The sequence below is a fragment of the Brachyistius frenatus genome, unplaced genomic scaffold, assembly GCF_029030835.1.
Source record: "Brachyistius frenatus isolate BFR_SWC_R1_liver_20210118 unplaced genomic scaffold, ASM2903083v1 Contig_74, whole genome shotgun sequence".
Classification (NCBI taxonomy): Eukaryota; Metazoa; Chordata; class Actinopteri; family Embiotocidae; genus Brachyistius; species Brachyistius frenatus.
The window spans coordinates 1,927,592-1,942,478 of NW_027210673.1; the positions used below are offsets into that span (position 1 = coordinate 1,927,592).

Here is a 14,887-nt window from a genome sequence, read left to right on the forward strand (position 1 = left end):
ACGCCAGCATGAAAGGCAAATTACATCGTGCATATTAGTCTGGTGAAGTTGCAAGCAGGCTTCACTTTTAAGGCCTGTTTGTCTTCCACCAGTGTGACCCTTGTGTTTTATAAGGCAGACTAACACCGTGAACTACATTTGCTACAAATTAGGCTTCCTGGCGCCATAAAGTTGACACCTGCCACTTCAAAACTTTCTTTGCAAAGGAGGACGGCCATTGACAACCCTCTACAAGAAACACTTGCATTGATACACGTTAATTAACTAGGTTAGCTAACCCATGACCACCTATCCAAACCCAAACTTCAGGTGCTGTGGTTTGTTACCAAATTTAATTTAGCTGCTTGACAGACATTGCAAAAAAACACTGCAGGGTTTTCTTGCCGCCTAAAAATATTCATTTGGCTAAAAGAAATGTTCGAACAGTGTCACTTTGGTCAAAAAAAAAGAATCAAACAAACTCATTTGGGTCAAAGAAAAATCAAACTATCTGATTTTCACTCCAAATGACAGGGCATCAAATACTACCGCTACGCCACACGATGGCGCCGCATTCAACGCACCTCCTCAACTAATGCTGCCTTCTAGTACTTATTATAAAGTCGTATTTTGGAGTTCTAAGGGAGTCTGTTTGATTATTTTCATAAATTAAATATTTTAGTGTCTTCTAACAATAAATAAATGTGTCAGTTTTAGTTGTTCCAGAACCACATGTTTCTAGTACTGGAGCTAGGGAACCTGTGAGAGTTCCGTGTTTCACATGTTGTTCCGTCCCAAGAGCAGAACGTAAACTTTCCGCCGGCACTTGAAAGCACCCTGAGACCGGATATGACCGCAGAACCGTCGCCACAGGAACCAAACTTTAGCTCGTAGCCGTAGCTGTAGCACAACAACTCGACTGTCAGGATACCAAATAAAAGCTCCCGGAGACACCCTATCCTGCGTATCACGCTGGTATGGAGCTGTAGGCAGAATTTATAAACAGAGGTAATAGTCTCAAACTGAGTTTTTGTCCTGCATGTGGGGAAATAATCTGTAATTTCGGGGCTACCGCCTAATTGTTTTCGTAGCAGCTAACTAGCAATAACAACCCAATCTGTGGGACTTTTTTTTTTTTTTTTAATTTGACACATGTTGTACCGCTGCGGACATTAGTTACTGATCTGTTCGTAATCAGAAAGTTTTAAATGCACAACTATACCGAACTATTAATGCTTATTTTGGCCGTCTAAGAGTGTCTGCTGAAACACGCTCGACTGGCGTACTTAGGGGACTAAATTCAACGAGTTTAATGAAGATGCTCCACAAAGACACCCCCATCCCTGTAACCAGGGAAAGGGAAACGGTAAATAAACATGGCACTCTACCCTTGACTTCTCTTCTCCCTCAGTGTTGAGGAATGGTCTGACTGCTGTAGGAAACATGCACAGCCGATTGCAGGAGTTGAAGAAGGAAGAGGAGACTCTCCTCAAAATCAAAGTCATGCTGCAAGACCAACTGAACAGGCTGAAGGTGAGTCCCGAGAGTAACACGAGTGTGCAAGTGGTTTTGTGTACAAACCTTTGGTTTATATATCGTGTGTCCGTTCTGTATTTCAGTTTGAAGAAGGGGCCTTGAAGTCTATTATTAATGCCCAAACAGAAGAAGGAGCCTCTCAGCGCTCGTCCCCAGAAACTGAGGTAATAAATCCCTGTGAGCATCAGGACACGACCCTGACAGCTGCTCAGAGGTCTCTTATCGGTCATATTAACACATCCTGAATAACGGTTTGTTTTGTACCTGGATAACCTCGCCGACTTCATTTAGATGCACAGAAAATCAGGTCACCTTGAGTGACGAGGCGAACCCAGGAAATTGGTTCATTCATTTATGTGTCGCAGTAAATCTAATTACCTTAAAAGCCCCCGGTTTCCTGGAAGAGAGCTAAAGTATATGTTGCCAAGTAGTCGTGTTTCTCCAGCAGTAGTTTTGCTAAATTATCGGAGTTATTTTTAATCTCCGAACCTGTCGTTCCAGTGCAATGTAAAGGCACTGACCGACTCTGCTTTTGTTTTCATTACTTGTTTTCATGCAGTAACACACTGCATGTAAGCCTCTTTAGAAACCTGTGTGTTTCTGTAATTCAGAAACTGAATTAGATGATGCGATTAAATAGAATTTATATGTTGTTTACTACACTGAACATCTGTTGCTCACGTAACTCTGTCCAGACAACTGTGGCATATTTTCATCATCGTCATTTCTCATCAGGATCAGATACACTTCTTCTTCACAATGCTTATGCTCGACAGAGCAGCATTCCCTGAAACATAAACATTGTGTATGCACATGATCATGATTGAACTGTATTTCAAACATGTCTGCTGCATGTGTTGGCTAACACTGATGGTTAAATTACCACTAATTCCTTAATAACCAGTTGTCCCTGAGAGGCATTTACATGTGCAGTCAGAAGGTGCAACTACAAGAGATATATAGGAGCTTATGTTAAAGAAAGACAAAAAAAAAAAGCTACTAAAACAGCTCACAGAAACATATTGCCAAATTTGAACAAGATTTGAACAAACTGTGAGGTGATCCTGGTCTGTCTTGAGCTCAACACTTGAGCTTTGTTTTCTGTCGTATTCACACTAATGTATAATAATATTTTATGCAGTTTGTCTTTTGTTCTCAAGCTGGTTTTAAAATGGTCTTGTATGCTCAGTTTGTGCTTTTTAACCTTTTTAATATTTGGTTTTAATCCTTTCAGGTTCACATTAATCTCGATGATGAGAGCGAGATCAATCAAACCAAACTCCTACTGAATGCCGCCGTAGATTACGATATGGAAGAGGAGGAGGACGATGAGGAAGACGAAGAGGATGACGATGATGATCTAGAAGATGACAACGAGCTGGAGCTTGTGCCTGAGGAGGATGAGGACGAAGATGATTACTAAAGGTTCATGGGGTGTCAGTATTTGCACCACTGAAGACGAACGTGAACCAAGTGGAAACGGAGAGCTGTTTATTTGTTCACCTGTTTTGTATTATCAGTTTAGAAGTTTAATTTATTTGAATGAAGTGAGTAACAGTTTCAGTGTAATGATGTGTGGTGCTAGCAATATCCTCTCCTTTGCCTTATTTAAGGCATGTCATCGGGATTTACCACCATAGTAGTCATGTGTCAAACTCTGTGAGAAATGTCTCACGGGAATGGTGTAAGGCAGTGTTCTTAGAGGCTTATACTGTAGCTTAATAGACATGTTGTGCATTTGGGAGGACGTGAAGGAGAGCAGCATTTCATTTGAGGACAAAAAAATCAGATGCAGAGATGTGACTGTTGATTAAAAAAAATGTATGGCTGGGCCATATAAGAAGATGTATGCATTATGTGAGGGATGATAATTGTAAGCACAAAATAAATGTTTTGCATACGTTTCACCTGACTGATTATTAATATGTACACTTCTAATGTTAAGACGGCATGCTTCACAGCACGCAGCCATGCATGTTTACTTCTGGGCAATGGGAGGAAAAGAAAATGATCTTCCCAAATACTGGACTGAGGTGATATCTGTGTTAAATTATTGTCCTAACCTGACCCAGGCAAACGGGTAATGCAGTGCAAACACTTTTCCACCAGAAAACCATTCAGCATTTTCTAAACAGTTAAAACAATACAGTGAGCCTCACAATAAGGCCAGCTTTCACACTGACAGCAGGGACAGCTCTGGAGAAGGGTGGTGCTACCACAGGGAATGCACAATAGAGAGTGCACCGATAGATATATACAGCTTTCTACGTGGTCTGCTGTTCCAGGAGGGCTGCACGGACTTGGGCTCAGCACACGGGCCTGCTGCAAATGCATTCTTCATAAGGTTTTCAGGTAATTGGCCACAAACGGTTATGAATTTTACAGAAGGGATTTAAAAATGATTTGCGAGAGAACAACTGAAAAATGCTCAAGTAAGAAAATACTATTTTGGGTAAACAGCATGGCTAGAAGTGTGTAAAATGTATATATATATATATTTGCAGGCATATTATAGTTTTCAGGTTATATATTTATGCTCTTACCATAATTGTTTGATTTAAAATGTACACACTTAACATGCAAAGTCTTCTATTTTCTATAATGTTATAATACTATGCGCCCCACTGATTACCACTGGTTATATCAGACTGAAATGTGATATGATACACCTGGAATGGACATTTTTCACAGGGAATTTTCTTTTAAGTTGTAAACAACTAAAAATATAAATGGCATAAATATACTTACAATTGTCAAGTGACGAGGTTCTCATATTCATATCGGTCTGTTTGTGTGACAGGGTTCATCCATTGTCATGTAATTGTGCACTGTAAATATATCAACCTCTCTAACATTAGCTTTGCTTACAGAGGTGAAACCATCGTTTGTATGGGATCTGTCTGCCTCAGCGAGATGAGCTCACACTTCATTGAGTTTGAAAAGGGGCATTTGACTTTGCATTAGGGACGTGGGACCCCCCACCCCCCTCCCCCCATAGTCCATCACATTGGATGGTTCCAGACTGCTTGATGACAGTGTATTGTGATTATATTAAGTTTTCTTCTATTACAAAATTCAATTTATTTTTTTTGTTTTTTTTGTTGGAAAGATAGGTTTGCTCGCATTTATTAGCTCTAAACCTGTTTGATTGAGTGTGGCTGCGGTTCTTGTGTGTGTGTTCAGACATCAGTGAGGGACTGGAGCAGAAGGAGACCGTGACTGTGCTGCAGGCTCAGGAGTACCATGCTGCCCCGCTGTGCAGCGAGCGTGTGCCATGTGCTTGTGTTGGTGCTGTGTCTGTCTGCGGCTGAGGACTACGACTGGACAAAGAACGACCACGGCTCCTTCTATTATGGCACTTTTCCAGCTGGTACACACAATTTGTTCTTTAGTTCAGTGGGATGAATGCACTTTTAATGCTTTTATATCGAGTAGCAGTATTTGTTGTACTTTAAGCGCTGCTGGTCATGTAACTCAGAGTTGAGGGATTATTGCCAATGTTGTATTTTTTTTTTTAGGATTTTCGTGGGGTGCCGGAAGTTCAGCCTATCAAACAGAAGGAGCCTGGGACAAAGATGGAAAAGGACTGAGCATCTGGGACGTGTTCAGCCATAAGAAAGGCAGAATCCAACTAAATGACACTGGTGACTCTTCCTGTGAGGGCTACTACAAAGTCAAGGTGGGGTGATCAGGTGTGATGCGTCCTGAGAGAGAGCGAGAACAGCGGTTGGGTCGGGGCAGAGAGAAAGCTAAATATTTCACTCCACTGTGTGTGGACATGTGTTTTGCACAGGATGATGTTTCTCTGATGAAGGAGCTGAAGCTTAACCACTATCGCTTCTCCATCTCGTGGCCCAGACTCATCCCCACTGGTGTAAAGTGTGAGTGGCTGCTGTTAATTCAAGCCTTTTGGAGCTGAACTGTCACACGTGATTTCATTTATTAAGCGTTATCTGCACTCTAAAACCATTTTCAGCTGACCATATCAACGAAAAAGGAATACAGTACTACAATCAACTGATTGACCACCTACTGGAGAACAAAATCACTCCCATTGTCACTCTGTATCACTGGGATCTTCCGCAGGTTGGTATGCAGAATATATAAACCATCCCCAACTTTAACCCCGATACCTTTTCTAGGTCTTTCTTTGCTTTTCTAGGTCTTACAAGAGAAATACGGTGGATGGCAGAATATAAGCATGGTCAATCATTTCAATGAATTTGCTAACCTGTGCTTTGAAAGATTTGGCAACAGAATAAAATACTGGATCACTTTCAACAATCCATGGGTATGTCCTCAATAAATATCCAATACTTCCCTGTGTACAATTTTAAACACATAGTTAGTACAAACATATTCCAGTCTCCACCTGTACTGAAAGTTATATATATTGTCTTTAATGCACTGCAGTCTATGGCAGTTGAAGGCTATGAGACAGGTGAACACGCTCCTGGACTGAGGCTGCAAGGAACAGGAGCATACAGAGCTGCACATCACATTATTAAGGTATGACACTGCAATACATATTCAAAACCACATTAAATTGGTGAACACTTTGAACTAAAATGTAAATCTCTCTTTTTTTTTCATAGGCGCATGCTAAAGTATGGCACACTTATGATACACAGTGGAGGGGAAAACAAAAAGGTAAATGAGATTAAAGTTGGGAAATGAACACGCGATGTGTCTGTGAGTGTTGAGAGTAGTTGTTCAAACCTGCAGGTCTGGTTGGCATCTCTCTGTCGGGGGACTGGGGAGAGCCCGTGGACATCAGCAACCAGAAAGACATTGAAGCAGCTGAGAGATATGTCCAGTTCTACCTGGGCTGGTTTGCCACACCTGTCTTTCATGGGGACTACCCTCAAGTAATGAAAGACTTTATTGGTAAGTTAAATTGTAAACATTTAATCCCGAAGGGCTGTCGTCATTGGGGAATTAACCGTTCTCCACTCTTCAGGAAGGAAGAGTGTCCAACAGGGCCTCGGGACATCTCGACTGCCCACATTTTCACCCCAAGAAAAGAGCTACATAAAGGGGACCTGCGACTTCCTCGGCATCGGCCATTTCACCACCCGCTACATCACCCAAAAGAACCACCCGTCAGGCCGCAGCAGCAGCAGCAGCTACTTCAGTGACCGTGACCTGGCTGAGCTGGTTGACCCGCGGTGGCCGGACCCTGGATCAGAGTGGCTCTACTCTGTGCCCTGGGGTTTCAGACGCCTGCTCAATTTTGTTAAGGTGACACAGCCGAGCGCACTTGCTGCCATTTGTGCTCCACCTGAAATGATCGTGACACACTGCAACTGCAACCGCGAGTTTAACAGCAACTCATTGCACACCATATTGATTTGTCCCCCATCTAGACTCAGTATGGAAACCCAATGATTTATGTGACGGAGAACGGAGTCTCTGAGAAGATGTTGTGCACAGAGCTGTGTGATGACTGGAGGATACAATATTACAAAGACTACATCAATGAGATGCTAAAAGGTGAATGTGCTCACAAGTGTTGTACGAAAAATTAAATGAAAAGGCATTCAAAAATCTGATCACATCTCTGCAGATTTGAAGCTCTCTGTTCTCTGTGTCGCTCAGCTATCAAAGATGGCGTCAACGTGAGGGGCTACACTGCCTGGTCCCTGCTGGACAAGTTTGAGTGGGATGAAGGGTACTCGGAGAGATTTGGCTTGTACTTTGTGGACTTCAGGAACAAGAACAAGCCTCGCTATCCCAAAGCCTCTGTTCAGTTCTACAAACGCATCATCAGCTCCAATGGATTTCCCAATCAAAGAGAGGTGAGAGACAAAGACCTGCCTCGCTGAAGGGGTTTTAATTGGGCATTTACAGATGTGCAGGTACCCACATTTACTTTTAACGAAGACGTTCAGGTGTTGGTTTAAGCTGCACTGTGCCCCCATGTGACCGTGTTGTGAACCTCCACAGGTTGAAAACTGGAGGAGGAAGGCTGTTGAGACCTGCTCTTCTAGCAACCAGCTCCTAGCTGCAGGTCAGTTTGTCCAGAACATCCCCGATCATGTTTGTCAGTGATAAGAGGTGAACAACTAGCTGGGGTAAACAAATAAAGATTCTGAGCCAAATATTATAAAAAAAAATAAAAAAAATTACAAAAAACAGTCAATGCAAAATAATGATTATAATTTGACTTGACTATGTGTTTCTGTCCTTCAAGCACCACAGAACACACAAATTATTAGTTGTAAGAAGAACAGCGGAAATACAAAACCTGATTACAGAATATCTGAGATATCTTCTTTGTTTGCCCCTCCAGCTAGAAGAAAATCCAAGGAACATGCAGCAATGCCAAAGGTTTGGCCAGTGCATGATGAAGTTTAGAACTTAAGGGTACATGTCTCCTATTGATGTGATTTATTTGTTTTGTTGCTTTGTGATTGTGTGGTTTCAAAACTGACTAACAGCGTTAGGCCTCTGCAGTTCATCACTAACGCCCGCTTTCAAAACAAGCTGGTACTCCTCGTAGACCGTGTAAAACAACTTCTTCATTCATCTGAAGTTTTACCAGCGTGCTTAAATCTAATTTGCAAGAACAGCCCTTCTGATTTCACAGCAGCTTCAACAAAAACTCAATAAGCATAAAGCACATCAGTGGACTTTTGCTCACAGGGTATTTCACAAAGCAGGCTTATAAATGAAACCAGAAAATATTATACCAGTGAAAAATGTCTGTAATATATGTCAATTGAATTTAGAAATCAAAACTTCAACATGAGGTTCTGCCACACATGTTGATGGCTGGTAATAATAAATACATTTTCAGAAGATTGGATTTTTATATTCATCTAGCTTTTGCTACAACTGCTGCTTTCTGAAATATTCCCCAGTAGTTGCATGCAGTTCTCAAAGGGTTAAAGTGCCGTTCATCAACTCTGAGTACTTTCTCTTCTTTTATTAGAGGAACAGCGGAGTACTGCTGCCAATATTCTAAGACTTATACATGGTAAGGAATTCCTCGTGCTCACTATGAATCAGATAAAATATGATTTAAGGAAAAATATTAACCCTTTGAGTGCTGTGCTTGAGCATCATTACTCGCTTCACAAGCAGTGTCTGGACCATACAGCAATGTTAGTGAATTTTTTAATGAGAGTGTCCATGTGTGTGTGTGTGTGTGTGTGTGTGTGTTTGTTTTGCAGACCCTTTGACCAGCCACATGGAGATGGTAACTGAGATCGTTGTTCCCACTGTGTGCACACTCTCTATTTTGCTCAGTGCCATCTTTCTCATGTTCCTGCTGCGGAGGCGGAACTAGAAAGTGTGACTGTTTACACTCACAAACATAAACACACAACCCGTGCACACATACACGCACACATTTTGTAAGTGCATCATTTCTTTAATGGATTATGTGTGAACATAAATACATTATTTGAACTGAATTCAAAGATAACTACTGATTTCAACAATTTGATGTGCCTACGGTGTTTGCTGTAAAATCATTGGTTTAGCCTATAATAATGAATTTAGTAGCAGACACTGAAACTGTGTGGCTACCCCGGCAATATGTTAGACTTTCTTATTAAAATGCTGATGTGGAATATTGCCATTGCAAACAGCTAAAACTTTACTTTGTGTTTTCATTTGGATAATATTGAGTTGTTTGGCACAAAATGTCTTCAAAATTTCTTTCAACTGCTTTCTTAAGTAGCTAATGTGATAAATAAAGATGTGGTAAGGAAATCCAAACATATGCAAGGAACTGAAATGTGTTCACTCAAAACATTTTAACAAGAATATAATATATTACACCTATACTGTGAGAATTTTACATATAAATGAATGTCCGTTACATTCAAGGCCCTGCCAAATGAGTTCACACGATGATGATGATGATGATGATGATGATGATGAAATCACCAGATAAATCTCTCAGCGTAGAGTTGTTAAATCTGGTGTCTGGTGAGACATCCCCGCACTGGCTGGATGAATGCATACTGGGCATGTTCTATGGGCAGAGCATGCGTACTAGAAACTGCCGAGTTGGCCAACCTCAGGTTTAGGACCAAATGGATCAAACTCTAATGGTGACACGAGTCATTTTGTGGGGCTGTGACACTCAAAACAATTCATCCACCTTTTCACAGACACAACAATAGCAACGAAGTAGGCTAGAGCGCAGCCTATGATGTAAGCAAATGTCAACAAGGTTTTATATAATTACTTTCACTGGCAGAAGAGGGAGACAAAAGCAGCTTCAACAGAAAACCACAGTGGTCACTGTAGGGTTTTGGCTTGTTTACCTTGTATTTAAAAAAACAAAATACGTGAATTGCTTATGAAAATATCAAATATGACAACACCTCGTTGGTCCCTTTGTAAGTTCATGCAAAGTTGACGAGGCTGCAGCACACCATGGCGGAGAAGAAAGCAGGATCTTCACTGTCACCGTTCACCGTTTCATTCGGGTAATCTAAAAAAACAATTAAAGAAACATATTATTTGTACTTTACTTTACTCAGGTTTTTTACTACTTGTATATTTGAAGCAGTGCAGAAAGATCACCTGTTTCAAAGATCACGTGATCAACCAGTGGTCTTTCACTGAGCTGGTAGGATGTCCTGACCTCACGAGGACCATGGCCACTGGACACCTCAACCCCCCACATTATGGGATGCTCTCTGTGCAACACACACACACACACACACACACACACACACACACACACACACACACACACACACACACACACACACACACACACACACACACACACACACACACACACGATATTCAATGACAACAGCAAATACAGTTGGCATCAAAAGTTTTAAGGCCCTTTAAGTCCTTGGAAATCTTGTGTTAAACCACTGCCTTTTTTGGTCTAATGAAAGGATTCCTTCTCTTTGTGTTTGTGACAGCCTCTTTACCTGTTTCCCAAAAGATAATCTGCATTGTGCAACAATACATACTAGCCTTACATACTAGTAATTCAATAATAAGCAATATTAGAAAAGGGTTGAAGAATCATGATACAACTGTACCACAAATAAAATCGTCAAACTCAAGACAGATTACATGAAACATTTTCATCATCAATGTGATTATTTCACTCATATAAATCTAACTTATTAAAAGAATTCATTCATCCAAAAATGTTTAGTGTATACACACTGTTGTGTACTCAGAAAGGTTGAATACATTTGAATGCAAAACTGAACACAACAGGGCGGCACTAATTCTTGTTGTGAGTACACTGAAAAACCCACTGAGAAGATTGGTGGGTCTGAATCACTTCTGCCATATTTGGAAGACGGCACAGATATGTGACCATGTTAGAAAACCGTGTGACACACAGTTCCTCACAATACTGAGCACAACAAACCTCATGGGCACAACGGAGTACATCTTCTGTCAAATGACTTAATGTGAGGTGCAAACTATTGCAAATGTGCATTTTCTGAAAACACAAAAACCCAATGGATTTGATTTCTCAAGTAAAATCAAATTTTAGTGGGGAGAGGTGAAATCCATTATCTTCGGCTTCATCCATTTCATACGTCTTGGCTTGAACACTTTACAAGTTTGTGTTCAAACATGAACAGAAGGACAAATATCTCCGTTTCACTTGCACTTTTTCTTTGGACATAATGAATCGGACGCACGACGGGCTGCATTCCTTACTTCTGGTAGAAATGGCTGATCAGGGCAGGTTTGATCTGCAGTTTGAATTCATGCTCCTCATCATAGGGGGATGTTTTGTAGTGCTGTAAACAGGATCTATGACAAAGGAAAGGACAAAAAGATATCAAATTATCTACTTCACTGTCAGCTTGAGGAGGGAGAATTTCACACACACACACACACACACACACACACACACACACACACACACACACACACACACACACACACACACACACACATGTTTTACTGTGTGAGAAGGAAGAGCCGGTCGTAAGGCAAACCCAGGAATGTACTGCAGGTCACAATTATTTCCAGCAGATGGTGCAGCTTTCTGAGTCGGGTCACTTGCTCCTGCAGATCAACCTCAGTGCTCAGGTAATAACACTGTGGAGCAAATTACTCAAACTCAGCACTTTGTTGACAGATATTTGAAAATATTAGCCAATCAAATGGTGTTTGGCTTACCAAGTGGTTTAGAGTTGTCAACTGTTCACCTGAGAATCAAACAAACAAAGATTGCAAATAGTTTAACGTCCAGGGAAAATTCTGGCTTGATTGATATGGGGTCATGCGTTACACTACAACACAAACATAATCATGTGTAACAGGCAGAGCTTCAGAGGAATCATTAAAAGGTTACCAATAAGGTAGTTAATATAATCTTTTCTCATTTTGTCCAGACCCATTTCGAGCAGCATGTTGACAGGGGTGACACCTGTCAGAGACACATGATCGATCTGCTGGTGGTAGGACTGCAGAATGAGCTTGCTGAGGGAGCTGCTGCTGTCTCTGTGAATCTGGGGGAAGTGAAGCAAAACGAAAAAAAAAAAATACCCATCACATTCACAAACATCCATTCTTTTGTCTGCAATAAACACATTTTTAGAAGCTGCATCATTTCATACCCAGGGTTTGATGTCACCGAATCGTAGAGCTTCAGTGACCAACTTCAGACAGTCTCCAATGTCCTGATATGAAGTAATGCCTGTAAAAGAGAGAAAAATGGTTGCCACTGTCTGTTTTTCCACACTAAATGAAATGAATTCTAGTTTCCTTGACGGAGAAAATGACTCACTTTTTCTCATCCGAACCCACAGCTGCTCCACAAAATCCAAATCGCCTCTTTCCAAAAAAGAGTTGAAAATGGTAGTGTCTGTCTCAGGGTTCAGCTTTGTTGTCTTTTAGAAAAGACAGAGAAAAACGGATGAAGACCCAAGAAACCTACGTGTTTTCTGAAATTAATGCATTTGTGAAAAGGCTGGTGCTTTTATTACTATCAATACCTCAGCTGTTTTTGCAGCGTGATCACGTAGCGTTTGTGGAGACTTGTGAAGCTCTGACAGAAGAATAAAAAGGCACATTCATTTTGAACTACCTGACGGTATTGGATCATCTTCAAGGAGTTTTGATGTAACAATGCACATACCTTTGAGGTAAGCCTTGGTCAGATTTACAGCTGACATGCTTTCCAATGGTTCCATCCATTCAGTCTCACCAGTTTTCAAACCATCAGCAAGAGTCTGAAATAACAGGAATCTGATATATTTAGTTATTTCTTTGAGTATTAATTGTCACCGACAGTCGTCTCAGATTACAGTGAAACACTAACCTGAAGAAACTCTAGCTCTCTGTATATCTCAAACATTGGACTCCTCATGTCTCCGCTGGCAATTTTGATATTCTGCATGTGGAAAAAGTTTAAGCAAATCAGTTTTGGCAAAATCTACTTTTATTCTCAAAATTCACCTTAGACACATACAAAGTAATTATTTTATGGTAGAGGAGAATAATATTATAAATAATTGCTGCTCACGAGGGTTGCTGTAGAGGACAGGGGTGGGATCTCAAGGATACTCTCCACATGGCTCCATTTGAAATCCGCTGTCACGCTACTCTGTGACTCAATGGTGGTGTTTTCAACAACAGTGGAGCCAAACAAGTTGAACCTGGCACTGCCTTTAATCCCCGTCTGGAAGCATTGACAGATGTAAGTGAATGCACATTCTTCATACTTACTTTACAAGAAGATGCACGCTTACTTACCGAGGTTTGGTGATGCCTTTTTTTATGCTCTTGTTTCAGGTCCTCTAAGGTTATGAGGGATCTTTTGTCAACTGTTGAACCTAACAACATCGAGATTAGGGGAAAAGCCAAACTTACTCGAGAATCATTAACGAGCAAATATTTAGTGTACTTGTGACGTGTCAGGGACGGGTTCTTCAAAGCTGAATGAAACATTAGAGCCATACCTTTGCAGGTCACGGAGAACAATTTCACACCAGTTACTTTATTGCCCAAGCAGACCGTTTCAGCCCCAAACCAGGTTGTTCCAGCAGGATCCGACATGTCACATCGCACCCACAGAGGGTGTAAGGCAGGGGTGCTGTCCAAAGCTGACCCGCCGGCATTTTGAGCTAATGTGTACCAAGACAGCAACTGCCTATACAGAGAGAAACGCAGTGTTGTATTAGATACACAGCTAAGCATGTGCTTCATGTGGATAAAATGTTAACACTTCTCAGCATTAGTCACCTTGCTTTCGTGACTGGCAGTGGCTGCGGTCCCAGATCTGTGAGGGGCACTTTGGCACCATCATCAGAATCATCATCTCCAGCACAGTTTGATGTCTCAGTCATTTCTTCATCCTCTAGGTCACTGATTTTTGGAACCTATTGGAATCAAAACACGGTCCAGTCATCAGCCCGGAGACGCGACGAGCCAGTCAACTCAAAGTCAAAGCTGGTGCATAGTAATTCGGATTTATGCCAGTACGCTGAATGTTGTACTTACATATTCCCATTACATGACCGCAATAAGACTGTACAATAACTCACCTCTGGCAAAATCCATCACACAACAATAACACTGTTGTCTGTGTTCTTGGTTGTTTGTATATAATATATATATAGATATATATACTGTACTGTATATACTGCATATACTGTGCATTTTATATTTTATATTTAATATTTGTACTGCTATTTTATTGCTTTCTATTATTCTATTATTATCTTATTGCTTCCTGTATGCTGCTGTAGCGGAAAAAAAATTCCCCTCGGGGATGAATAAAGTAACTACCTAACCTAACCTAACTCTATCTGAATACGTATCTGAAGAACATTCACCAAGTCAGTATGTTTATATACGTGTGGAGCTCACAGACATCCTGTTTAATGAGTCGTTGACATTACTTACAGTTTTTTCACAGACGAAGACTGTTTGGTTGGCACAGTACATATTCACAGCAGAAATGGTGTCTCCTCTCAGCTTCGATATTTGGATGTCCTCCTGGAACCCAAATGATGTCATTAATATAACAAAGACAGACGGTGCATCTGAACTTGTGATTTGATAACTGTAGGGAAAGTAAACGTACCTCATATGCACACGAATTACTGCTTTCCTCATCTTGAAAAGATCTGGAACCAACAACACGACAGAGATGAAGCTCACTTTAGTGAGTTAAGTGTTTCTCAGTGATTGAAGCCACGAGATTAAAGACAGATAAATATTCTTCCTGCTCCACCATTAACTTGATGTTCGCTAAACGAGCGAGCGCCAAGTTAAGAGACGCTTTTCAAAAACTCACCGGAGCAAATTTAAAAACTCCTCGGCACTAGATATCACCTTTAGACCCATCGCTGGATTATGGTGCTGGTCTCCTGTTACAGGGCAAAGGACGTAGACAAACTATACCGAAGAACTTAAA

The 14,887-nt window shown here is 41.1% G+C and overlaps 3 protein-coding genes across 5 annotated transcripts; 2 read left to right on the forward strand and 1 right to left on the reverse strand.

The window, feature by feature from the left end:
* Nucleotides 1-831: 831 nt before the first annotated feature.
* On the forward strand, nt 832-3,420 carry snapc5 (small nuclear RNA activating complex, polypeptide 5). The gene is made up of 4 exons (XM_069708313.1): nt 832-987; nt 1,391-1,512; nt 1,599-1,679; nt 2,750-3,420. The coding sequence occupies exons 2-4, from the start codon at nt 1,423-1,425 to the stop codon at nt 2,936-2,938; spliced, it is 360 nt and encodes a 119-aa protein (XP_069564414.1). The 5' UTR covers nt 832-987; nt 1,391-1,422; the 3' UTR covers nt 2,939-3,420.
* Nucleotides 3,421-5,716: 2,296 nt separating this feature from the next.
* Nucleotides 5,717-8,806, forward strand: lctlb (lactase-like b). Of its 3 annotated transcripts, XM_069708309.1 has the most exons (9): nt 5,717-5,806; nt 5,929-6,024; nt 6,111-6,165; nt 6,241-6,402; nt 6,476-6,756; nt 6,882-7,008; nt 7,114-7,313; nt 7,462-7,525; nt 8,691-8,806. In XM_069708309.1, the coding sequence occupies exons 1-9, from the start codon at nt 5,717-5,719 to the stop codon at nt 8,804-8,806; spliced, it is 1,191 nt and encodes a 396-aa protein (XP_069564410.1). The 3 variants fall into 3 exon arrangements, with proteins under 3 accessions (XP_069564410.1, XP_069564411.1, XP_069564412.1); XM_069708310.1 differs by lacking the exons at nt 7,114-7,313; nt 7,462-7,525; XM_069708311.1 differs by lacking the exons at nt 5,929-6,024; nt 7,114-7,313; nt 7,462-7,525.
* Nucleotides 8,807-8,912: 106 nt separating this feature from the next.
* zwilch (zwilch kinetochore protein) lies at nt 8,913-14,817 on the reverse strand. Its single transcript, XM_069708104.1, has 18 exons — nt 14,768-14,817; nt 14,555-14,597; nt 14,374-14,466; nt 13,711-13,847; nt 13,428-13,618; nt 13,222-13,301; nt 12,992-13,147; nt 12,788-12,859; nt 12,605-12,698; nt 12,462-12,514; nt 12,254-12,356; nt 12,084-12,163; nt 11,819-11,975; nt 11,644-11,672; nt 11,426-11,562; nt 11,176-11,271; nt 10,057-10,172; nt 8,913-9,964 (listed from the first exon to the last, which is right to left on the reverse strand). Exons 1-18 carry the CDS (start codon nt 14,815-14,817, stop codon nt 9,876-9,878), a joined length of 1,776 nt encoding a protein of 591 aa, XP_069564205.1. The 3' UTR covers nt 8,913-9,875.
* Nucleotides 14,818-14,887: the final 70 nt, after the last annotated feature.

What these genes read in the sequence shown, in the direction of transcription:
- snapc5 (XM_069708313.1), top strand. Translation starts at nt 1,423, where the DNA reads ATGCACAGCCGATTGCAGGAGTTGAAGAAGGAAGAGGAGACTCTCCTC. An exon ending in ACCAACTGAACAGGCTGAAG is followed by an intron (nt 1,513 to 1,598) that starts GTGAGTCCCGAG and finishes TCTGTATTTCAG; the next exon opens with TTTGAAGAAGGGGCCTTGAA. An exon ending in GCTCGTCCCCAGAAACTGAG is followed by an intron (nt 1,680 to 2,749) that starts GTAATAAATCCC and finishes TAATCCTTTCAG; the next exon opens with GTTCACATTAATCTCGATGA.
- lctlb (XM_069708309.1), top strand. Translation starts at nt 5,717, where the DNA reads ATGGTCAATCATTTCAATGAATTTGCTAACCTGTGCTTTGAAAGATTT. An exon ending in TCACTTTCAACAATCCATGG is followed by an intron (nt 5,807 to 5,928) that starts GTATGTCCTCAA and finishes AATGCACTGCAG; the next exon opens with TCTATGGCAGTTGAAGGCTA. An exon ending in AGTAATGAAAGACTTTATTG is followed by an intron (nt 6,403 to 6,475) that starts GTAAGTTAAATT and finishes TCCACTCTTCAG; the next exon opens with GAAGGAAGAGTGTCCAACAG.
- zwilch (XM_069708104.1), bottom strand. Translation starts at nt 14,817, where the DNA reads ATGGGTCTAAAGGTGATATCTAGTGCCGAGGAGTTTTTAAATTTGCTC. An exon ending in TGTCCTCTACAGCAACCCTC is followed by an intron (nt 12,860 to 12,991) that starts GTGAGCAGCAAT and finishes TTCCACATGCAG; the next exon opens with AATATCAAAATTGCCAGCGG. An exon ending in GAGAGCTAGAGTTTCTTCAG is followed by an intron (nt 12,699 to 12,787) that starts GTTAGTGTTTCA and finishes CTGTTATTTCAG; the next exon opens with ACTCTTGCTGATGGTTTGAA.